The sequence below is a fragment of the Vigna unguiculata genome, chromosome 3, assembly GCF_004118075.2.
Source record: "Vigna unguiculata cultivar IT97K-499-35 chromosome 3, ASM411807v1, whole genome shotgun sequence".
NCBI classification, from domain to species: domain Eukaryota; kingdom Viridiplantae; phylum Streptophyta; class Magnoliopsida; order Fabales; family Fabaceae; genus Vigna; species Vigna unguiculata.
The window spans coordinates 43,547,983-43,573,525 of record NC_040281.1 but is presented as its reverse complement, the minus strand read 5'-3'; the positions used below and the strand labels follow the sequence as shown (position 1 = coordinate 43,573,525).

The following is a 25,543-nucleotide window of genomic DNA, read 5'->3' as shown; positions in this document are numbered from 1 at the left end:
TAAAATTTTAATCCGGAATTGAAAGACATAATTACTATAAGAAAAAATACATTATAATCGAATCATAATTAAAAAAAGTTATGAAAAAACATATAATACATAATTTTTTTCTATATTCATAAATAATAAATATACAAAAGACTTATAAGATGAAAAAAATATTAACTATTAAACTAATATTTCACTATCAAGAGATAAAAGAAAGTGACCTTTTTTATCTTTAGAAAAGGAAGAGAACAAAAAGAAAGAATTTGTGTTTAACTTTTTTTCTTTAACAAAAACAAAAGAAAATATGTAAGTGTGAAAAATAAATGAAAAAATGTGAGAAACTTAGAAGGAGAGAGAACATAAAAAATATCTCAATAATTGATTTTATTCTTTATTATATTTTATTTATATTTTATTATTTATTAACATTAAATATTATACTTTATAAAAGAAATTATCTAATTTAATTTCCATCAATATAATATATTTAAAAAATAAAAACTTTAAAAAAAATTCTTTTTAAATTTAAAAACTTTAGAAATATATTTTTTAAAAAATTAAATTTTTGGAGGGTCATAGCTACAAAGATCCATTTTTAGATATGATACCATGTTAATAAGTGGACTTTGAGTCTAACTCAATCTTAAAAAAACAACTTGTAAAATAAAATTTACACCTTACATTGACTTGTATATGGGGAATTTCCAACAAAATAAAAGTATATAAATAGTAACAGTTGATTAATAGATTGTGTGAACTGGTTTTTGGTCAATCCATTGGTTTGTAGCAGACTTTGTTTGCACCTAGCCTTGGCATTTTTAGGGTTCTTGTTTTTTAACCAGAAAAGTTCTGAGAATTAAAGACTTTGAGTACAAAGATGATTCTAGCAGCTAGCCGCGTACCCCACTTCTGTATAAACAAAGGAGAAAACGCGGAAACTTACAGCATACTACATCAGAGAGGTTTCATTGATGGTGTCGTGTTCCGTAAAACAGTTTGAAATCGAATATCGTGAGATGAAAAAAAGACCACAAAAGTTATGGTACAAGACGTTAATGTTGAAAGGGTCAGAAGATATTCATTCATGTTCTGAAGAGACGTGGTAGGAATGTAGTGATTATTATTTAATTAACAATAATCATGGGACATCACAAAGAAACATATATAGGATGATAACATGTTTCGCTATTTCATGTTTACTTTTATAAAAAAAATCATATTTATTTTTACGGTGAAACTCAAAGGATATTAAATTTTTATTTTATCCACATTTTCATCAGACAACGAGTATATTTTTGTACGCATACGTACCCATTTTTTTATTATTTTAATATTAATTAATATTTTTTATAAAATAATATAAAAAGAAAACAAATATTCAAATTAAAATATATTTTAAAAGTTCAATGTTTTAAATTCTAATGAATATCTTTTTTATACATTAATAAGAGATAATACATGATCAAAATTCCGCAAAGAACAAATATTAAAGTAACAATAATAAATTTTTAACATAAATTTTGTATCTTTTGAAGTTCAATATATGTTTGATGGTGATAAAAAAGATCATAGCAATTACATTAAATTTTTATTATAGTAAATAAAATTTATTTATATAGTATAGTGATACAATTACATTATGATTGATAATCATGAGTTAGAAAATAAAAAATAATTATATAAAATAAATCAAAATAGTATTCTACATGATCAAAATAAACAACAAATAAAAATATTAAAAATTTATCAAATGTGTGTCTTATAATAATTTCAGAGATTATTAAATGAAATCACAAAAAAAAAAAACAAATGTATAATTAAGAAATATATGTCATAGAAACAATTTCAAAAATTATTGAATGAAATCACAAAAAAGAAAATAAATGTATAATTAAGGATATGATAAGATGAAAAATACCTAAGAGATTTAAAAAAACTTTTTAAATATCAACATAGTCAATGATTAAGAAATAAAGAAAAAAAATTTAGCAAAACGAAAGAGTTTTTCAAATGAAACAAAAATTAATAATAATAGAGTAAAGAAGATGAATTTTTTATATTACCTTGTAAATATGAAACGTTTGAGCTATTAAACACTTAAGTTGAGAGTGTTAAATGTGAAAGAAAACTATACAATAAATAAAAAAGAATAGAAATAGAAATATTCAAATGTGAGACATAAAAAATATTTAATTGACATACATCATTTGAACATGATTACATAAATGTTATAATAAGATAAAAAAATATATTGAAGATGCAAATGAATTTCATGACAAACCAAATAATTAGAAGAAACAAAAAGTAGTAATATATATATATATATATATATATATATATATATATATATATATAAGGTTTTTTAACTAAATGTGAAAATTTAATAATTTAAACGAGGACGGGTATTATGGAGATGAGGACGGGGACAGAGCGAATATGTATATCCTCATACTCATCTATGTACTCAATTGAAAAAGTTGAGAATTCTCCATATCCATACCTATACCTAGGGGTGGCAAAACAGGTGAGTTCAGCCCATTTTTACCCGACCCATCTGTTGCCCATAAAAAATGGGTTGAGCCGGACTGGCCCGTAAAAATGAAACGGGTCAACAATCACAACCCGTCCCATATTGGACCGGCTAACAGGCCAGACCGGGCTGGTCTGTCCACTTTTTTTTCCTTTTTTTTTAACTTTTTTAATTTGTTTTTTGTTTTTTAATTTTAAAAATTGTTTATATTTACATATAAATTATTATTTAAGGCATATTTAATGAAATAAAATATTTTTTAAATTTTTAATTGATTAGTTAATGTTTTTAATTAGATAAATTAAAATAATTATTAAATTTACATATTAAATTATTCAATTATAACTAATAATTGAAACTTAATTTGTAGGTGTTAATGATTTAAATTATAATGCTATTTAAATTATAATGCTATTATATATTTACATATTTAAAAAATATAATATAAAAAAAATAATCTTTTTAATTACTTTTATTTTTTTTTATTTTTTTAAATGGAACAACGGGTCAGGACGGACTGACCTTTACTTTGGCCCATCAAGTTGACGGAAGGGACGAGTCAAAACGGGCTGACAGGTTGAAATCCTTAACCTAACTCGTCCCTTTTAACACGTGCTAACGGACTGGCCCATTAGGCTTAACCTGTTTTATCACTCCTACCTATACTCAATCAATACGAAGATTCTCTATCAAAAAAGGTATGAATTTGGACAATACCTTTGAAGATGGGTTTATTTGTCATCTCTAATAATGGCATATGATGTCTTTGTGACCATGTTATATAGATACATCTGTAAACCAAAGTTTAATATTTCTCAATCTTTCACAGTAACAACAAATCAGAGTGGCGCAGCGGAAGCGTGGTGGGCCCATAACCCACAGGTCCAGGATCGAAACCTGGCTCTGATATGAGTAGCTTCCCTTGATTTTTAAACTTCTTATATTTTAAAATAGTTAGTTAAAGACTTGTTTAATATGTAATTATTTAACAGATTTACTTTATAAGTTATCAATTTATTGTTCATGGATAACATTAAAAATAAAAAGTAATAATTTTATAAATGAATCTAATTTTAATGTTAATATACATTGCAACTATTTTTTTTTCTTAAAATTGAGTTTACTTTTTAAAATATACTTCAGAATAAATTACTACAGAGTGGTTTCCATTATTTTTTAAACTTTTTAAATTTTAAAATAATTATTAAAAACTTGTTTAATATGTAATTATTTAACAGATTTACTTTATAAGTTATCAATTTATTGTTCATGGATAACATTAATAATAAAAAGTAATAATTTTATATATAAATATAATTTTAATGTTAATATACATTGCAACTATTTTTTTTTTCTTAAAATTGAGTTTACTTTTTAAAAAATACTTCAGAATAAATTACTACACATAAATATTGATACATAATAAAATATTAATAATTTTGAAATGTAAACTGAAAAAGATTTCAATCATTTGACCATTTTTATGGTCACTTCATACATTAAGAAAAAACCAAATGCGTAATTATTTTTCATACATTTTTTTATTTCATAATACATTTAAAAATTAATTTTATCATATTTTTGTTAATTTGATTTCCATTTTTTATAAAATAATTTATTTAGTAAATGTTTGAATGATTAGGAATAAATATATTTCTTACTTATCAATTTTTACTCAGTGGATAACAATAAATATAATCTAAGTCATACTTGTCTTAGAATGTTATTATTCCTTTTATAATCAGAATGAAATATTTTATATAGTGATTAAATAAATTTTCAAAAATGAAAGTTAGAGATATATTTTAAAAATGGTTTCTTATAATATAAGTTTATAGATACAAATTTGATATAAAAAACAAACAAATATATTTAAAAATTAATAAAATATAAAAAATGTATACTATAAGATCTATTTTTTAAAAATAATTTGAAATAAATAAAAAATAAGTTAAAAAAATACAAATTTTATATAAAGAATAAACAGATATTACCTGGACAAATACCATGAATATACATAAAAAAATCCTCAAAATATGTTTGACTTTAAAGATCTTAGGAAACCGCGGTGCTTAAAATCCTTTTTTTTCTACTGTATCCTTGATAAATTGACTAGTGTTTGCTATGAAATAAAATATCCTATAAAGTATTGAAGATATTTAAAAATTAAACAAAAACAAAGAAGATGTAGACAAGCACTTTGGAATGTATCAAGACATAAAACGTTCATCTTATAACCAACTTTTAAAAATGAGATAAATATGGGGAATTCAAGAGTTAACATTTGGAGTTTAAGTTCAAGTAAAAAAAATATTTAGGAAGATGAAGAAAGATGAAAAATGATAGTAAATTAAGTTTTGAATGTGAGCGTTGGTGAGTGAGAAAAAAAATATATTCGAATAAGTGTACACAAGTGAGTGAGAAAAAAAATTCGAATGATTTTGAAAAAAAAAATGGATTGAAAAGTAAATATACAAAAATGTGAGGTTTAGGGCAACCGATGGAAGAAGAAAGCATGAAACGTAAAACTATCACAAAGAGTTTATTGCATAAGACTATATATATATATATATATATATATATATATATATATATATATATATATATCCCTAACACACTTTTCTTGAACTTAGGAGGAGATTTTAAAGTAGAAACACGAAGTTTATCATGAAAAGGAATAAAAGAGGACTTAGATAGGGCTTTAATGAAAACATCGACGATTTGATAACGAACGAGTATATGATAATTATGTAGTTGTTGTTTTTAGACGAATCACGAATATAGTGGACATTTAGAGCGAAGTATTTGGTTTTGGAGTGCATAGCATGATTTATGGTGAGTAGAACTGCACCAAGATTCTCGAAGTAAATTGTAGGAGTGGTTCGTTGAAGAGTGAGTTTAAGGAGAAGGTTACAAAGCCAGGAAACATCAGTAGCAACAACGACAACTAGGGATGACAAAAATACTCGTATCCATGGTATCCATGGATAAAGTTTGTGACAGATGGTTGGTACCCGTGGGTATTTGCTACCCGCGGAAAGCGGGTAAATGGGTTGGGTGCGGGTATCATACTACCTGTACCCGTGGCTATCCGTTACGCGTAAAAAATTAAAATTAAAATTAAAATTATATTTTATTAAGTTGAATTTAATTAAAATAAAAATAAAAATAATATTTTATTATATTAAATTAAAATTAAAATTAAAATTATATTTTATTTTACATTTTTTTGTAACTTTATTTAAATTTAATTTCAAATATTTTTAAAATATATTTTTTAAATATTTACGGATATCCACGGGTATCCGCGGGTATTTTTTTAAACGGGTACCCGCGTGGGTAGCAGGGCGGGTAGCAGACAAATTTTTTTGTTGCGGGTAGGCACTATCCGTACCCGACCTGTTGCCATTCCTAACGGCAATGCTTCGTGACTTAGACTCTGTGTTGGTACGAGAGACAACATGTTGTTTCTTGGTTGACCAGGTGACAAGGTTAGAACCTAAGTATATACATAACTCGGTGGTTGACTTGCGATCATCAATTTTTGACCCCAATCAACATTGGAAAAGGCATGGATAGAGAAATTTTTGTACGATGTGAAATGAAGACCATGGGAATGAGTGTCAATAACGTAACGTAAGCTTTCTAATGATGAAGTTGTGGCTTGTGCATGTAGTGGGAGACCTTATTAACTACAAACGTGATATCAGGCAAGTGAACATCAAGTATTGAAGAGCACTAACAACCTGCCAAAAGAGAGTTTAATCTTGAAAAGTTGTAGTGTCATCTACTATAAGTTTAGGTGACGAGACCATGGGTGAAGGTTGTGAATTAGCGTCGACCATGTTGACTTTTTGCAGAAGTTAGCGAACACATTTGGTTTGATTAAGTAGTAATGAGCCATCAGGTGTCCAGTGAGCCTTAATACCAAGAAATTAGTGGAGGCTTCTGAGAACTTTGAGTGAGAACGAATTACTTAAAGTAGTGATGAGATTCTTAATAGCGCAAGATGAGGAACCTATAATAAGAATACCATCAACGTAAATTAATATATGCATAAATGGCTTTGTTTAGGCTCAAGTGTGTTGCTTAAACAAAGCCATTTATGCATATACATGGATCATCGTTTATGCACTAGTGTGTTGCTTAAACTTTTTATACTAGGCTCAAGGAGCCTGTTTCAATCCATAAATGGCTTTGTTTAGGCAGCAAACTTGGTATAAATTGGAGGAAAAATCAAAAGGTTGATCCATATATACGATTTTATTAAGGTCACTATTTAGGAAAGCGTTGTTTACGTCTAGTTGGTGAACATGCCAAGCATTAGATATGGCAAGTGAGAGAACGACCCTAATTGTCACAAGTTTAACCACGGGACTAAAGGTATCAAAGTAATCAATTCCTTTTACCTGATTGAAATCACAAGCTACCAATCGGGCTTTTCGTCATTGTAAGGACACATTTGGATTATATTTATTTTTAAAAATCCACTAACAATCGATAATGTGCACTCTTAGGGGTGGATAAACTAGAGTCCATGTATTGTTTTTTATGAGAGCATTATATTCAAGATTCATACATGTTTCCATTCTGGATCGTTAATGACAACCTGAGGAGAATGAGGCACAACGTCTGTAGTAGTGAAAGTCCAGACTTTGGGCTTTCATATACCAGACTTAGCTCTTCTCGTCATGGGATGCACATTGAGAGTGGAAGCATGATTTGTAGAAGAAGCAATAACATATATAAAAGAATTTTCATGTGAGTCATCATTATTAGAGAAGGAAGAATGATTATTAGTTGTAGTGATGATATCATGAGAATAAGTGATTGATGGAGGAGTTTAAGATATAATGGATGTGTGGTGATCATTAGGTTCATTAGTGTGAGATGGAGGCATGGGAAGCAATAAAAGGAATGGATGTGAGTGAGGAGAAATATGAGATGACAACAAAGATTGTTAAAAAAATATTGGGTGTACTTTATAAGAAAAGTTATCTTCGTCAAACAACACATTACGAGAAATATATATCTTACCACTAGGATGCAAACAAATAAAACCTTTCTTATTAACAGAGTAACCAAAAAACAGACAAACATGTAATTTGAAGTCTGATTTATTCCTATTATATTTTCTAAGTAAGGGGTAGCATATGTAGTAAAAAATATGAAACATGTTATAATTTGATTTACGCCTATAAAGAATAACATAATATGTTTGGTAGTTCAAGATAAGTATAGGAAGATTGTTAATAATGAAGACAACAATTTTGAAAGTGTAATTCCAACATTTTAAAAGTAAGTTTGCATGCACAAGAATACTTAAATTCCACAATACCATTTTGTTGGTGTGTGTGCAAAAATATAACAATGATAAATGACAAGGGAAGCAATAAAATTGTCAAAGAGTAATTTGAAAAAAAAAAATCACAATTGAATCCTAAAATTTATTATGAATTTTTATCCTTCGACTCAAACAAAATTTGGCTTGGTTTATTATCGGTTAAATTTGAATTTTATAAAATTAAAAACCAAATTACATATGTTTAGGCGTTGAATTTCAACATGAGAACCTGAAACAATCCAAACAAGCCGCCACATTACTCTAGAAAATTTTAAATTTTTATGTTGTTTAATTTTATAACTTGTGCTGTCAAAAAAAATGTATAATATTTGTTCTCTAAATTTTTTTGTCATAACTTTATTTATATATTTCCATGGTTTTAAATTTTTTATATTATTCATTAGCTTTGGTTCATTTCGTCACCATATTTTTCTTGTTATTTTTTTATTATTTAATTAGGTTATCCAACGACCCGATTCTAATCGACGAATGTGAAAAATATTTTTGACAAAAGCAGGTCCAACCTTAACCAACTTGAAATATGGCCGGAAAAAGAAATCAGAAAGAAAAAGGAAGTAAATATTATGCCTGCCCTCATAAATATTTCAACAATAAATATTTTCTGTTCTTTCACTGTAATAGCCAATAATTAATTGTACTGTAGTACTTTTTTTTCCACAGTAACATAAATGCCCACAGATATTATGCTACTCAGCTATTTCTCTAAGACATGTCCGAGAATGACACTTTACAACATCAAATTTATGACTGTGACTGGTGGAGGCGAAAATCAAATATGAAAACAAAACAGTTTGGAAAACAAGGTTATGTTTCTATTAAATAAAAAACAAATAAAATTGTATAACTTGCTTCGCAGCTTTCTTTTTCATCATTTTTATTATTATTTTAATAAATGTATTATATTACTATAAAACATTTTGATTATAATTATAATATTGTCGATTAAGATATTATAATTCATTATTGTTTTTATTGAAGTCGACGGAGTCTCTTTTTGTTATTTGGTATTGCTGGAACCTCTTCCACTTCCATGCAAGGGTCTGAATTAGGAGGGGATACCTCGGACGTTTAAGTTAATACAATCATTATTAACTAATAAATGTTTTTAATGTGTTATATATATATATATATATATATATATATATATATATATATATATATATATATATATATATATCAGTTTATTTTAAGAGTTTTATGTACTAGCAAGGTTCAGATATTTTAATAACCAATTATCTCTTAATTAATTGAGTTATGTATGCAATCAGATTTACTTTTTATTGTTGTACATTCATTTTTACTTGCACTTATAAATTTCCTTTTGATGCTCTGCATATATAAGAAAAATTAATATTAGTATGAGTAAATGATAATCAAACTTATTTCGATTAATTTACAGTATCTTTGAAATATATTTCATGTAAATTGATTTTACTTTTTTATAATATTTTGTTTAATCCTATAAAAGATGGTTAAGCAAATTCTTTACGAGGTTGATAGTGTAAAATCCTAAAAATTAATATTGATAATGATTTAAAAATAATGAGACTCGATTATTTCACTATAAATAGAATTTTTATAATCATGTTTTACTACTTGAAAACATATCAATTCTCTAGAAACTACATTTTTAGAGCTCTTTGACTTTTTTCTAGAAGTTCTTGTCCTCTATTTCCCTGATTGAATATCTAAGGCCGTAGGAGTGATCATCGTAGCGAGCATATCAATTTGGACCGATCATTTTTTCTGTTCAAGTAAGTTAATTTTCAGTCCTTTTTCATGGTCTTTTGTTTTTTTGTTGCATGTGCAGTGGCGAAACTTGGATAAAAAATGTAGGGGTGCCAAATTAGATTTATTATATATAATTTGTTTTTAGTTAGAAAAAAAAAGACTCTTCATCTTTTCTCTTTATTTCCTTTGCTTAAAACAAGGACACATAATAGTAGAATTTAAAAAAATATTACTATCATTCGCTATTATATCATAATACCAAACCATGAATATCATTTTAGATAAGTCCTTCGTACCTCATCAATTTGATTTGGTGGTATTGTCAAATTTGAGGTCGTTTTTCTCAGATCGTGTTCTAATGAATTTTTAAATTCATTATATGTAACTCTAAGAACTTTAGAGATTTGTTTTTTATTGTCTTGAATTCTTGGTTTTCATGAAATTTCTCAAGTTCAGTTAATGTAAATTCATTTTTTTCATTTTTATCATAAACCTTCCTCTTTAAAAAAAAAGAATTAATTTTTTTACTTTTTATCATAATCTTTCTAATGTAAATTTATCACCTATTGCATATCTAGAAAAACTAAAATTTATATTCACAAATTACAATTATCACAGCGCAAAACATAACAAAACTCATACCACTTTAATTGAATAAGCAACATTGTATAAATTCAAAATTTAAAAAAAAATACCATAGGCACCGAAGAACACAAAATCCCTAAATTTCATAATTAAGGCTTATAATAATTTGGGAAGAATTATAATTAGGGTTCATACCAATTTCATAAAAGAATCTTTAAAATCATAATTAGGATTTATATTAATTTGAGATAAACTTAATTTGGGAGAAACATCCTAAAAAGAATAATAAATTTAATATACATAAATCATAATAAGATACTAATCTTGATCTGTGAGAGATCATGCAAGAATGTATACTTCAATCTCAATCTATGTGTTTCTCAACCTTTATTTTCCAATCTATCTCTTTGTATTTATTTCTTTTCACACGATAATTTACATAATAGAAAGATCTTATAGTCAGAAAAAAAAAGAAAAAATCTAATCTCTTTTATAAATCAATGTCTCTATTAAATTTTTTTATTTTATTTTGTATTATAATATTTTATAATATAAATTTAATATAAATAATATATAAATATAATTTAAAAAAATATGTAAATATATATAAAAAAATTCAAAAAAAAAAAAAATGGGGGAGTCGTGGCTCCCCTCTGTCACCATATAGTTCCGCCACTGTGCATGTGAGTCTTTTTTGTTTGTTTGCATATGTCATTTTAATCTTTTATATGAGTATCTACTGATAAGTGATCATAACAGTAGATGTTGATCGTTCTTGTGATGTTTTTATGTGTAGATAGAACATCCTATAGTTTGAGGTAGTTTGGAGTTTTGGAGCTACTTGGTCAAGTAAGAGTAGTTTTTGGTGCGCATGAGGTTGATAAATTTGTAGCTTTGCATGATAATGAAATTTGGATTGTTTGATGAATCTGAGTTGATGTGTATGTTTTGATGTGAATTTGTATGATATATATATATGTGAATTGATGCTTAAATGGTTTGGTGGGATTTTGTGTTGATTGAGATATTTGGAATTTGAGCAATAGAACAAGTTGGTACACTCTATCATGTGGTAAAACTATTTTGAATCATTGTAATGAGGAAAGGATATCAATTTGAACAACTGATCAAGTCCAAGTTCACTCAACATCATAAAATGGAGTTGTTATTTGGTGCATCATTGCGTGGCGCTAGGGTGGCGTTGAGCACCAACTCTACTACATTTTGGGATAATTTTGGCTTTAGAGCGCTGCTGAGTGCCAAACTCTACCACTGAGCGTTAGTTTTCTGAATGGTTTGGAGTTGAACAATGGCATGATGCCACTAATCTCCAGTTTTTACGAGGCAAATGGCGGTGAGCACTAGATGCCTTGTTTTGCCTGTTTCTACTGTTTGGTTGTTTTTAATATTAGTAATTGATGTGAAAATGTTGTGATGGACTTATTTATGTCATGACTATGAATTGTTATGAGTTTAAGGTAAAATTGTTGTGTGAGCATGTATGATGATAATGATGTTTAAGGAATTTCAAGGAGAAAGTCCTTGTGATGGTATTGTTAGTGTATTCCTTGACGTGAGGAGGTCCGAGAAGGAAGTATCCTAAACTCTAATAACTATTCATACTCAAGTAGAGCATAATAGGTTATGTTGTGAGAGTCATAAGGGGTCCTAGTTATTGGACTTGTTTGGTCTTAGGTGCGAAGGGAATTTACCTTGTGTGTCATTGGGTGATAACTTCTTGAGGCCAAACTCTACAGAGCCTGGGAACCATCACAGGTGTACACCTACAATGGTTAAGTATATTTTTAATCCATGAACCCACATGCAAAATTAGAGTTTGTCTTTATCTCAATTTGGTCCTCAAAATTTAAAAAAGAGTAGATATAATCATTTTAATCTAATAATGTTAATTTTGTTTGAACTTGTTAAACGAGTTCCAGGATGACATTTGAGTTAAAACATGTCAAAATAGTAAAACAACTCAAATACTATTATAAAATGTGTTTGACATGTAAAAAAAATTAATACAATTGGATTAGGAGGACTATATCCATTATTTTTTAAATTTGGAGACAAAAATATATCAAGATTTAAAATAGAGACAAATTTTAATATCAAATCCAAATTTCATATTTAGTCCTAAGAAAATAAAAAAAACTGCATTTAAATTTTTCTATAAATATTGAGACTCAGAGTGCTATAGATATTGTGGATTATTTTTTATTTATAAATGAGATGGAATATGTATTTATTAAACAAATGTAATATATTTTTTAAGATTAACTATTGAATAGTGTATGAGTTATTCATTATATTTTGTATATACACGTCTAATTTCTATAAAATTAAATAAATTTTTAATCTTAAATTATTTCAAAAATTATTTTTATTTTCAAACTAAATCATATAATATTTATCATGCATTATATAGAAGTGATGTAAAAAAAATTTTAACACAGGAGGCATAAAGATTATATTTCAATTCATTGTAAAAATTTATTTGTTGGTTGATAAATACTCGACGTATTAAAATAAATATTATATTTATTATAAACTGTAAAAGTAATATGTGTATATATATATATATATATATATATTTAATTTAAAAACGAATCAGACTTTTCGGATTAATTTAAGAAAGAAAAATATATTGAATTTAATTTTATAAAAAAATTGAAATGAGTAAGACTTTATTGACCGCTTGTGAGTAGTGCCAAGTGCTCATTTGAGATAGAGAATAGTACGCGGGATAAAGCGCTACTCGTCACAGCCACACCATGGGACCCACAGAGACGGAGCACATCCATCACAGCCCTCACAGGCAGGTCATCCAATAATAGTCACTGTTAGTTGCACTTTGTTGAGGGCACTGTACTGTCTTCTTCGCAGGTCAAACTGCCACTGCCACTCAGATTGCCACGTTCTTTCCTTCTTCTTTCCTCGACTTGGTCCCTTTTCTCCACACATTTCAATTTCCTCACTCATACTATTTATTTTACTTCTTATTATTTATTTATTTATTTATTTATTTATTTATCTTCCCTCTCACTTTCTCTCCTCTTTCCTTCAAACTCTGAATCTTCAACCTGGTAAATATGCTTCTTCTTTCTATTTTCAGCGCCATGCTTCGCTTTCACTCCAGATACAATCTCTTCCTTTCTTGATATTTTTCCTTTCGTGGGTTGTATCCTAATTGAATGCTCCCTCCCCTTAGGCCTTAATCATAATCAATTCTGCGTTATTATCAGTTTTGCTTTATTAGTGGGTTTTTTTTTTTTTTGAAGTCTTCTGTCTCTCTCTCTCTCTCTGATCTTTTTGATGGGTGGGGCACTTATGGAGGACATCGTCAACTGAGCAAAAGTGGGACTTTTTTGTTTTTTGGAGATTATAAGAAAAGATAATTATGAACTCCGACACGTGCTACACTTTACTTTTAATAAAGTTTCTTAGGAACCGTTGCGTTTTGATGTTCGTCGTGCTTCTTGTCAATGGTAGAGCTGTACGAAAGCACTCCGAGCTCTCTGAATTCTCCTTCACACGATCAACTTAGTGGCGATTTCGCTGTTTTATCAAGTGCTCATTTAACGCCTCGTGGCTTTACTGTTTCAAAGATTATTTAATTATTGATGGTGGGTAGTGGCATGTTTGGAGTGTGTGATGATGATGGTTTGGAATTAATCAACTTGGCTCTGTTGGAAGGCTTCTTCTTATCGTCCTCACTATAGAGGGTAATTCATTTCCCCCTCTTTCTGTGCCATTGTGTAATCCAAATTACTTTCAATCCTCGCATCCTATTTTCATCTTATGTTCAAATTGTTTCCAATATACTAACTCGTTTCATCTCATGTAGCGGATTATTTGTTGCTCTCTTTTTCGTATTCCAAACTGGCTTCATTTATTTTTTCAGCAGTTTAATTTCAGTATAAATTAACTGAATGATGAATCGTTTAGCTAATGATGATGCCATAAATTCACTTTATTGCCTGGAATATCCCAACTTCAATCCCTAAATCTTCTCTTTCTCTTCTTATGCTTACTTTCAAATGGGTTTTTTACTGAGTTTTGAGATAACACTACCCGGGACACTTTTTTGTGGTAACTTCTTAGCTGTTGGCAAATAGTTTTGAATATTTCAGGAAAGGTATTACCCTAACTGCTGAAAACCATAAATTAATAGGAGTTAGATATCCACACGCTGTAATTTCTCTTTAAAGCTCTGTGCATGATTTTGTATAAGAAGTGAACTAACTTGCTTAATGTTCTTCCCTTTGTAGCTTCGGATACTCTCTGAATGGGATATGATGGCAGTGAACTGGTAGAGACATTACCAAGTCCTTGCTCCTTTAAGGTTCTGGAAAGAATTTAATTTAATTGTGTTATATTGAGGATGTTTATTGACAGTTTACATTCAATTCTTATTAAATTGATACTGTTTGAATGGAATCCATTTTGATGAAGAGAATATAAGCCTTTTACTCAGTCAATCGCTAAGATATACTTTTCAAAATAATTGCCGTTGTTTCCTTTTTTCTTCTTGTTTGATTTAGAAGAAAAAAGCGCTGACTTTATAGCTTACCCTTTACTTTTAAGATATGTGGGTGTTTTCTAAAAGAAGAATGTTTGGTGGACACCCCAATGGAAGTCTATGCCCAGTCAGAGATAGAAATAGTGAAGAGAGAAGTGATAAATGTCATAGGTGATATTATATGATAAAAAAAGACTGATAGAGAAAAAAAAAAGGGTTATTAATTGAGTATTTGCACCATCGGGGTGTTAAAATTAAAAATAATACTTCTTTTCAACTACTTTGCATACTGAAGCCATGAATTTTATTGATTGTAATTTGTCTATGAAGGTGCATCGTGCGATGTGCACAGAACTCAGGAAATTAGTTGCTAGAATCCTGCGGATAATTCCACGTATAGAAGAAGCACGCCCTTGCGGAATGCAGGCTCTATGTTTGCTCAACAGTGCAATTTATAAAGCTGCACAACTGCTGATATACTGCTCTGAATCTAGCAAACTCTACCTGGTGTGTAGTTCTTATTATTTCAGCTACATAAAGCTATATAGCATTCTGTAATATGCATAAACAACTTGGGAAGGGGGATACCATTTCTTCTTTGCAGGAGTTAAAATTTTTCAAATAAATCATCGTATGTAGTAGCTGTACTATCATATCAAATTGAGCAAAGATATGGAGAAACAAGTTTATTGTGATGCATAGAAAATTATTGAGCAACTGCAGTTACATATTATATAATCATTGATTATGTTAGTGGCAAGCTAATTCAGTTGGTTCTAATATCACTTCCAGGCAATGACAGGGGATTCCATACTCTCAAAATTTCAAAAGGCAAGACAATCGATGGTAAAAAACTTGGTCCAGATTCTGAATATGGTTCCGGTGATGTTGGCCGCAGAGGTTAGTCCGTTTTTATTCCCGTATGCTAAATGCCTACATGTGAATCAGACACTCCTTCTCATAATTAGTAAAATCCATTCGGTGATTAAATTAAATATATCCACACAGTGCTGAAAATTTTGTTTTCTAGTTGAATATTACATACGGTCGCATTATTGTTGATCTGACATATCTGATATTTTGTTTTATTTTATTCACTACATTGGCTTATGCTGTTTGTTGCATCGTATATTTATTTCGAACTTCATTTTAATCCTTTGGTTTGGCATTGCAATGTCTCTTGCAGATTTCTCGACTAATTGGTGATCTTGAGTGTGTTACATTTGTCCTCGACTCAGCTGAAGTAGCAGCTGGGAAGGTTTTGAAACAATTGCTCCAGCAAGATTCTTCAACATCAGATAAAGATTCAGTGGAAGAATCTGAAATAAAACATTTTCAGTTTGTAGCAGCAAGACTTAATATTACATCCTCATCGGCCATCTTAATAGAGAGACGATCTATTCAGAAGTTGCTAAATAAAGTCAAACCAGCTGATCAGCCGAAAGAGATTGTCTTGAAAAATCTTTTGTATCTCCTGCTAAAGAACAAAAAATCCATCACCGGAGAACAAATTGAGGTCTATATGCAAAGTGAAGGACCAATCACAACTGAAAACTCAGTTGACGAGTCTCAAAGCATCCTTCACGTCGAGTCAGAACCATACTTGAACCATGATCAGCATAGAACTCATGCCAATGAGTTGGACAGACCTACACCTCCTGAGGAATATACATGCCCAATATCTTTAAGGTTGATGTATGACCCTGTTGTCATTGCTTCAGGAGAAACATATGAAAGGATGTGGATACAAAAGTGGTTTGATGAGGGTAATACTATATGCCCAAAAACCAAAAAGAAACTGGATCATATGGCATTGACTCCAAATGTGGTCTTCAAGGACCTAATATCAAAGTGGTGTGAAACTAATGGAGTCTCCATTCCTGACCCGAGCAGACAAGTGCAACATTTTCACTCATGGGAAGCTTCCTCCAATTCCATTAAGAGTTTTGGAAGTTCTTTGTATGATTTAAACTTCCAAATGGATCTTAGTAACGTGTCACTTGGATCTTTAGATACCAGTTATAATTCAGATTCCTCTCATTCTAATGCCAATCATGGCTTAGATTTGATATTGAACAAGACCAGCGCCAATTCTCGTAGGCACCAATCTCGTGCACGGATTCATGACGTTGATCTGATGCGTTTGTCTAAACTCCATGAACGTCGATGGGAATCTCAATGCCAACTCATTGAAGATATGAGAATAGATTTCAAATGCAATAACCATATCTTTTGCTCTGTCCCATCTGAAGATTTCATTGACCCACTCACGAGATTTCTGAGCACTGCCTGTGAGAGGCATGATGTTAAAGCTCTGAGATCTGGAACTAAATTGCTATTGGAATTTGTGAAGTGCTGCCGGTACAATTTCTTTTTCCCTTGCAATTTGGTTCTTGGTTCATTGTTGGTTATTTCGTTTAGCTTGCATTTGTTTGCTTTAATTTGTTATTTTGTGAGTTTTATGGATTTTTTAACAATTAACCGTTGAAAAGCAAGATTTACGGGGCGTAGAGTAAGAATGAAAGATACTGGAGCTTTCCTTCGATGCTAAAACTCATTCCAAATCCTTGGCCAATACCTTGAGATTATTGTTTCATTTAATCTTGAATATTTATACTCGTAACGCATATTTGATGGATTTACTTCCTAAAAGCAGGAAAAAAAGTGTTTTCAATTTAAAAATGCCGTCCTGCTTTATCTTTGTTCCTGTTTTGTTATTGGAATGACTTCTTTGTGGTTTTCATGTAGCAATGGTATGACCATTTTAACTGAAGATGCATGCATTATGTTGGCAAGTCTTCTTGACACAGAAGTGATTGGTGAAGCTCTTACCATAATGGAAGAGCTGAAAGGAAATTGGTGTGAGAAAGCTAACATTGCAGCTTCCACTTTACTCACTTCTGTTTCAAAGATCCTTGATGTTGGTAGCAAACAGTTCCAAGGAAAAGCTATTAAAATTATGTTTAATTTTTCATCCAATAGTCAAATGTGTGCCTACATGGTATCTCTGGGGTGCATCCCAAAATTACTGCAATTTTTTGGAGATAAAACCCTTTCGAGAGACTGTATACATATTTTGAAAAACCTTTGTGAGACAGAAGAGGGTAAGGTTACTGTGGTTGAAACAAAGGGATGCATGTATTCTATTGTTGAAATACTTGGGACTGGCAGTGACGAGGAAAAGGAACCGGCACTGCGTATTCTACTCTCTTTATGCTCTCAACGAGTGGAATACTGTGAGATGGTTATGGAAGAGGGGATTATTCCTTCTCTTGTCGACATCTCCAATTCAGGAAGTGACATGGCAAAGGCTTATGCACTTGAACTACTCCGTCTTTTAAAGGAAGATAGAGAGTTTGAGAATGAAGACTATTATGAGCCAAATTTTAATGCCTCTCAAGAATCTACCCATCGCTATGAAGAAAAGAAATCATCAAAGAAACCTTCCATTTTGAAGAGACTGTCGATCTTCTCAAAATCCAGTTCAGTTGCACCAAATAACAGGAGATGCAAATGAGGTTCCATGCATTTCGACCTTTTCCTGCATACCCTCCAGAACCTTTTTGTGGGTATTATGTGTCTGATAAGAGACATTTTGGATGGCAGAGAGGATTTTTAGATAGGCTCTTTGAATATTTGTGGTGAGACTAGACCAAGTCATTTTGCTCTTAATGCCAAATCTCGTCTTGAAGCATTTGAAGCCTGCTGCATAATTTTGTTCAGTAGCTGCCAACTGTATAAAGTAGTGTTTTTTCTTCTGGTGTTAGTTATAGGGATGTTTTTGGCTTGTAACTTGTTGGTCAGAATAGTTATAGGAACAGCCTTCTTTGGTAGAGCATTGAGCTGTCTTTCCATTTTATATTGTATATCTTAAACAGTAAATATTTTGAGAACTGATTTTAGAGTATATATTTTGAATGGTTTATATTGTTCAAATATCACTCACTTAATATCTTATCCTACTTTATGTTCAGAACACCGTTTAATTGAAACCGTCCTTGAGAGTTTGAAAAATAAAGAATTAGTTCTCTAAAAAACCATTAACAAACTGTCTTTAGTATCAAACTGGTTTACTTGTTTTATATTTAGTTAGGTAGATTGCACTGCTTTTTTTATGGTAATACACAGTCTGACATTGAATCGTGATGACTGTGAATAGTTAAATATATAGATTAATAGATGTCACTTATTAAAGTACACATTACATGACAAAAAGAGAGGAACAAACCATTTCAGTATTTCACTCTAGAATTCTAATTGATACACTGAATACATTGCTCATGCAAAACAACAAAAGTTGCTATAATGGTGGTTCAGATGAAGTCTTCCTTTACAGTGGTTGAACTAATTTAAAAGTTCACATGTTATTAGAATTTATTCTGAGTTTTTATGATATGAGTATATAATATTTTTATAGGCATAAATACCTTTTTGGTCCTCATTTTTGTAGTGTATGTTGCGGATAGTCCTCATTTTGACATAATGTTTAAAATGGTCCTCATTTTTATCGAATGTTTAAAATGATTCTCATTTTCGCAATTCGTGTTTTATTTGGTCCTTTTCTGTAACACCGTTTAAATCATTAACGGAGCATTGTATAGGTGGTACGGTTTGTATTAGAGTGTGTTACGTGTACGGTACATATGGCTAATTAACGTTAATTTATCAATTTAGGGGAAATTTTGCAAATAGGGAAATTTCTTCGTCTTTCTTGAGCTCGGATTTGCAGAGGAAGCAGCTAATACTTGTCATTTCATCATTGAATTGCAGTTGCGCTCTTCATTTCAATTTTCCAGTTAATCATCATTAACGAGGTAAGTGGGTTTAGGATTTTCTGGGTTGTGTTTGCTCGTGGGTTAGGGTTTTCGTAATTCTATTTTTGGGTTTGTTTGTCTTTCGATTGTTGTGATGTTCTGCATGATTTCTAAATTACTTCCATGATTTTGTGTAGTTTGTGTCTGTAGGTGGGGTTCAGTATGGTATTATTTTAGTTGGTTTGTTTGTCGGTTGTCGGTGTTGGTGTAATGGTTGATAATGTTAATTTTTACCATTATCCAAGCTATATTTCATTAGCAAAATCATCTCTTCCAAAGCTTTTAACCTACTTAATCCTCAATTTTACCTTACTTTTGTAAATAAATACATTTTGGGTTACATTTATCTAAATATACCACTAATCCCCATTTTTTGTGTCCTTTTTGTAGATGGGAAGCTTTGTCCAAAAATCCAGATTAATGAGTGACCCGGAATAGCAAGGAGAAGAAAAAAAATGTCAACAGGAAGTGCCTGGCGACACAACGCAAGCGCCAGGCGGAACAGACCGCCAGTCAAGTGCCAGCCAGGCGCCCCTGTTACGAACCGCCGGGCGGTAGCTGCCAGTTTTGCCCCTGTTTGCTCGATACCGCCTGGCGGTGAGACCCTTTCGCCAGGCGCCAGTGTTTGCTGATGTGGCAAGTTGGCTCTTTTTCTTCTGTTTTCGCGAGAAGAAACGGATCTTTGGCATTTTAGAGGCACGAAGAACACATTTGGAGAGCTTGGAGGAGTGTTAGGGCTTGTGGGAACAACTCCATCTTCCTCTTTGTATCTCTTTCTCTTCCATCTCTTCCATTTTTAAGCTTGAGCTCTCCATGGCAATGGAGAGCTAAACCCATTTTTGTTGGGGTTAGATGTAGCCACGAAACTCTTATGTAAATGCAAATGTTTTGATTATATATATGACTCTTTCATTAATTGCTAGTCTTCTTATTTCTTCACTTAAAGCTTGCATTGATTTAGTCATCTCTTGCATGATTTTTGGTTCATTGGGTGTGGAAATATCTTTTGAAACCTAGATTCGGAATAAGAAAACTCAATGGAGCTTGTACCTAGGAATGGGGCTTGACCCATTGGTTGTCTTAAACCTTTGTGCATAAAGCAAATTTACTTATTAAGAGTTCAAGGAATTGGTTTTTAATAAGGAAATTTAGGCTCAATCTATTAAGGAATTAGGGTTTGAGTAATATTGTGGGTTGACATTAGCATATTAATGAAGAGGATGTTAAATTGTAGTTGCATGAGAGCATAGTTGGTGAATTCTAACCCCGGCAATATCAAGTCATATCATTTCTAATCTTTTCCATTCACTAAGTGTCTTTAACTTCCAAAGTTCAATTTTAATTATTTATGCAAAGTTTAATTTCATACATTAAAACTCAAAATATGGATTTATTTATTAGTTTAAATTAGTCACTAATTACGCATTTAATTAGTATACACGAGTCTCTTGGAAAACGATATCCCAGTCTTACCGGTTACTACTTGCGCGACTTGGTACACTTGCCAAAGTCTTAACAATGGTCCTCATTATTTTATTTTTAATTGATTGTAGCAGTGGTCCCCCATTGCGTTAAAGTAGGCTTAATAATACATTTTTTTTATCTGTTTAATTTACTTTAGGGCAATAAATGATGATAGGTTCGATGTTGTTGTCCACCACGGTAGTGAAGTAGAGGCCCATGAAGAGGCTGCTGAAGTAGAGATTGGGGATGCCAGTGGTCTGAATAGTGATGTTGAAGTGGAAGGTGAGATTGAAGTGGAAGGTGATATTGAAGTGGAAACTGTCTGAAAGTGATGATTCTAACAGAGGTAAATTTGAAAATAGAGCACGTCATTTAATCGAGTTATCTGATGATGAATGACATTAAGAAGAATTACTTAGTGGGCCAGATAGCGAGAATGAAACAACTGGGGATGAAGAAAACAATGATGAAAGGACAGGATGTGGTCCATTCCAGACATTTGTAATGCCAAAAAGTATGGTGGATTACAAATGGGAAGTAGGAACTGTTTTTCTAAACAACAACCACTTCAAGGATGTCATTAGGACTTACGCTATTCATGCAGAGAGAAATATGAAATTCTTGAAAAATGATAGTAAGCGAGTTAGGATTGGTTGTTTGGGTGCACAAAATAAATGTTAATGGTCCGCATATTGTTCCTATGTTCGTAGCCGTAAGATTTGGCAATTAAGGAAACTACTTGATGTTCATTCTTGTAGTAGTGAATTCAAGATTAATATCATTAAAGCAAAGTGGCTTAGTGAAACCTTGGACCGAACTCTAATAGAGAATCCAAAGCTAAAAATAAATGACGTAAGACAAAGGGCTTTAAGAAAATGGAATACACATGTGTCAATATCAACAGCTCGTAAAGCAAGGGCAATGACTGCAGATATAGTAGACGGGTCATTTAAAGAGCAATATAAAAGAATCTACGACTATGCACATGAATTACTAAAATATAATTCTGGATCAACTATAAAAATCAAAGTGGAAAATGATAATGATGAAGCAATTTTTCAGATATTTTACTCCTGTTTAAAAGCATGTAAAGATTCCTTTATCTTCTGTAGACCCATCATAGGTTTGGATGGTTATTTTTTAAAAGGAAAATACGGAGGTGAGTTGTTGAGTGATGTGGGTAGAGATGGTAATGATCAGTTACTGCCCTTAGCATATGCTGTTGTGGAAGTTCAAAACAAAGAAACTTGGACATGATTCTTGGAATTGCTTATTGGTGATCTTGGAGGTATTGATGTGTGTGGGATAATGACCTTTATGTCTGACCAACAAAAGGTATGTTTAATATATGTTCAATTTATTAATTTTTGTTTAATGTTGTAAGTACTAATAATCTTATCATTGCACATTCAGAATCTATTACCCACTAAGGAGCACAAGTTTTGCATGAGGCATATGTATGCAAATTTCAGAAAAAGATTCTTTGTCCAAAAATTAAAGATACTCATGTGGAAGGCTGCTAGGAGCACACACCCATCAGTTTGGAAAAGAGTGATGTTAACAATTAAAGAGTTAAATATTGATGCTTATAGATACCTTATTGTTATACCTCCAAGGTATCTCTACTGTACAAATACCTTATTTCTGTACAAATACCTAGTTTTTGTACAAATACATGATTTCTTTACAAATACCTGATATCAATACTGACACTATTATTCATGCAGGTTCTGGTCCAAGTCTAGATTTAGTGATCGAGCCATATGCGACACAATTGTCAACAATATGAGTGAAGCTTTTAATAGTGTCATAGTGGATGCAAGAGGCAAACCCATAATCACCATGCTTGAGGAAATCAAAGTTTATTTAATGGAAAGGTGGGCCACCAGGAGAAAAAAGGTTACAACTTTTGAAGGAAACATCTGTCCCAAGGTCCTTGACAGACTACATAAGGAAAAAGAGTTAACCAAATATTGGATCCCAAGGTTAGGTTTTTGTCTTTTTCTAACACAATCAACTTATTCGTGTACTGATATGTGTAATGATATTTGTAGCTGGTCAGGAGAAAAACTATTTGAAGTGAGGCACATATCCATGGTTAGAGATAAGTACATAGTGAATGTGGATGCTCAACATTGCAATTGTAGGAAATGACTTTTGACTGTTATCTCTTGCTGCCATGCTATTACAGCAATGAATTTCGGGTTAAATATGTTTTTGGTCCCTCAAGTTTCAGCGAAATTTGGAATTAGTCCCTCATCAAAACTTTTGACCAATTTAGTCCTTCATCTTTTAAAATGCGTGAATTTAGTCATTTTAACCAAATTTTGTTAAGTTTATCTGACGTTTCAAGCGCATTTCATGATAGTATTTAAATTATTGACATTGTTTGACACATTTTTGCTTCAATGTTAACTTAAATACTATCATGAAATGTGCTTGAAACGTAAGATAAACTTAACAAAATTTTGTTAAAAGGACTAAATTCACGCATTTTGAAAGATGAATGATTAAATTGATATAAAGTTTTGATGAGGGACTAATTCCAAAATTCACTGAAACTTGAGGGACCAAAGACATATTTAACCCATGAATTTCATCAATGTCAATGTTGAGGACTTCATACCAATATGCTTCAGGAGATCCATCTACGAAGAAATATATCAATCCATCATCTTTCCAGTCAATGGTGAAGTCTTATGGAAAAGAACTCACTACCCTGATGTCCATCCACCACATAAGATGATCTTAATTGAGGACTTCATACCAATATGCTTCAGGAGATCCATCTACGAAGAAATATATCAATCCATCATCTTTCCAGTCAATGGTGAAGTCTTATGGAAAAGAACTCACTACCCTGATGTCCATCCACCACATAAGATGATAAGAAAAAAAGAAGGTTGAAAGAGTGAGAGTTGAGAAAGGATAACATACAAATCAGCAAAGGAGGTCATAGAAAAAAATGTAGCATATGTCGTCAGATTGGACATAACAGGAACAATTGCCCAGATAAGCTTGTGGATGGACAGCCTGCAACACCTGCTGAGACTTAGTTATTGATATGAGGAGGCCATGATAGCAGCTACAAACATCTTAGTTTTTTTTTGGAATTTCTGATGCAGAATTCATTATTGATGTACTACATTTTGATTTTCCTTAAACTTCGTTGAATTTCACTTTTGCCAAACACTGATGTAGTGCATTTTGATGAGGATGAATTAATGTTATGAATTTAACTTCTTCCAGACTTAGATCAATTTAATTTTTCCCAAGCTTAGATCAATATCACTTACTTCAATGCTCAGATTAAGATGTCATTTTGAACATGTTGGGACTAATGTCAACATAATCAAACTAATTCATTTCTTCATTTAACAATAGTATAAAATAGATTGGACTTTAAAAGATTACACACAATAACAGTACGAATAATACAATAACAACACAAGTGAACCCTATTACTAATTGCAGCCTCTTCTCAGCAACCTTCAATGACTTCTCCAAATCATTAATTTGCCTCATTTGTGTCATGATGATGACATCATCCTTTTCATCAACACCACCATTTGAAAAAAGTTGCAGCTCAAATGATTGGAACCACCACTCTGTAAATCAATAAATCAAAAATTAAAACCAATTTATTATTAACACAAAAATAAAAACAGATTGTACCCAAAATTTTCTACCAATATTCTTTAGAGTTCTTGTCATCCTCAAAGCTGACATCTCTCCGCAGCTACAATTCGGGGTTAATCCATTTCTCGTTGAACCACCAACAGTGCACGAAGTGATACAACATGGTTGCTTCCAACGATTACAACCAAAGGTAAAGGAAGAAGATTGAGATCGTAACATACCTATATAATGGGATTGTAGGAAGAGGAAGATTTCAGCAACACCAATTGGGAATGGAGGAACAAGATTGCCAAAACTCACCAACTGCCCAAACATTCCTTACCAAAACCCTAGCTCACTTATTTATCTCCAAATATCTAATTACCACACTTGTACAATACACGTAACACACCCTAATACAAATTGTGTCACCTATACAATGCTCCGTTAATTATTTAAACGGTGTTACATAAAAGGACCAAATAAAACACGAATTGCGAAAATGGGGACCATTTCAAACATTTGGTAAAAATTAGAATCATTTTAAACATTCTGTCAAAATGAGGACCATCCACAACAAACACGTGTCACTTATACAATTTATACAATGCTCCGTTAATTATTTAAACGGTGTTACATAAAAGGACCAAATAAAACACAAATTGCGAAAATGAGGATCATTTCAAACATTCGGTAAAAATTATAATCATTTTAAACATTTTGTCAAAATGAGGACCATCCGCAACAAACACTACGAAAATGAGAACCAAAAAGGTATTTAAGCCTATTTTTATATTTAAAATGTATCATTTTAGATATAAGAAAAAATAGTTGAATATAATGTCAATCTTTAATCTTTAAACTTGAGGTAAAATTAGAAGAAGTTTAATTATAACTTATATATACATGTTACAATAATTTTT

The 25,543-nt window shown here is 31.0% G+C and overlaps 1 protein-coding gene and 1 non-coding gene across 4 annotated transcripts; both read left to right on the top strand.

The window, feature by feature from the left end:
- The first annotated feature begins 3,356 nt into the window (after positions 1–3,356).
- Positions 3,357–3,427, top strand: TRNAM-CAU. Its single transcript has one exon. It is a non-coding gene; the product is annotated as a tRNA-Met (tRNA).
- Positions 3,428–13,142: 9,715 nt separating this feature from the next.
- On the top strand, positions 13,143–18,662 carry LOC114176100 (U-box domain-containing protein 5-like). 3 transcript variants are annotated; one of them, XM_028061028.1, is made up of 6 exons: positions 13,143–13,927; positions 14,474–14,547; positions 15,055–15,231; positions 15,517–15,624; positions 15,911–17,085; positions 17,473–18,662. In XM_028061028.1, exons 2-6 carry the CDS (start codon positions 14,491–14,493, stop codon positions 18,239–18,241), a joined length of 2,286 nt encoding a protein of 761 aa, XP_027916829.1. In that variant the 5' UTR covers positions 13,143–13,927; positions 14,474–14,490; the 3' UTR covers positions 18,242–18,662. The 3 variants fall into 3 exon arrangements, with proteins under 3 accessions (XP_027916829.1, XP_027916832.1, XP_027916830.1); XM_028061031.1 differs by having other exon boundaries at positions 13,251–13,288; XM_028061029.1 differs by lacking the exon at positions 13,143–13,927 and adding an exon at positions 13,934–14,340.
- The last annotated feature ends 6,881 nt before the right edge of the window (positions 18,663–25,543 follow it).

What these genes read in the sequence shown, in the direction of transcription:
- LOC114176100 (XM_028061028.1), top strand. Translation starts at nt 14,491, where the DNA reads ATGGGATATGATGGCAGTGAACTGGTAGAGACATTACCAAGTCCTTGC. An exon ending in CAAGTCCTTGCTCCTTTAAG is followed by an intron (nt 14,548 to 15,054) that starts GTTCTGGAAAGA and finishes TTGTCTATGAAG; the next exon opens with GTGCATCGTGCGATGTGCAC. An exon ending in AATCTAGCAAACTCTACCTG is followed by an intron (nt 15,232 to 15,516) that starts GTGTGTAGTTCT and finishes TATCACTTCCAG; the next exon opens with GCAATGACAGGGGATTCCAT.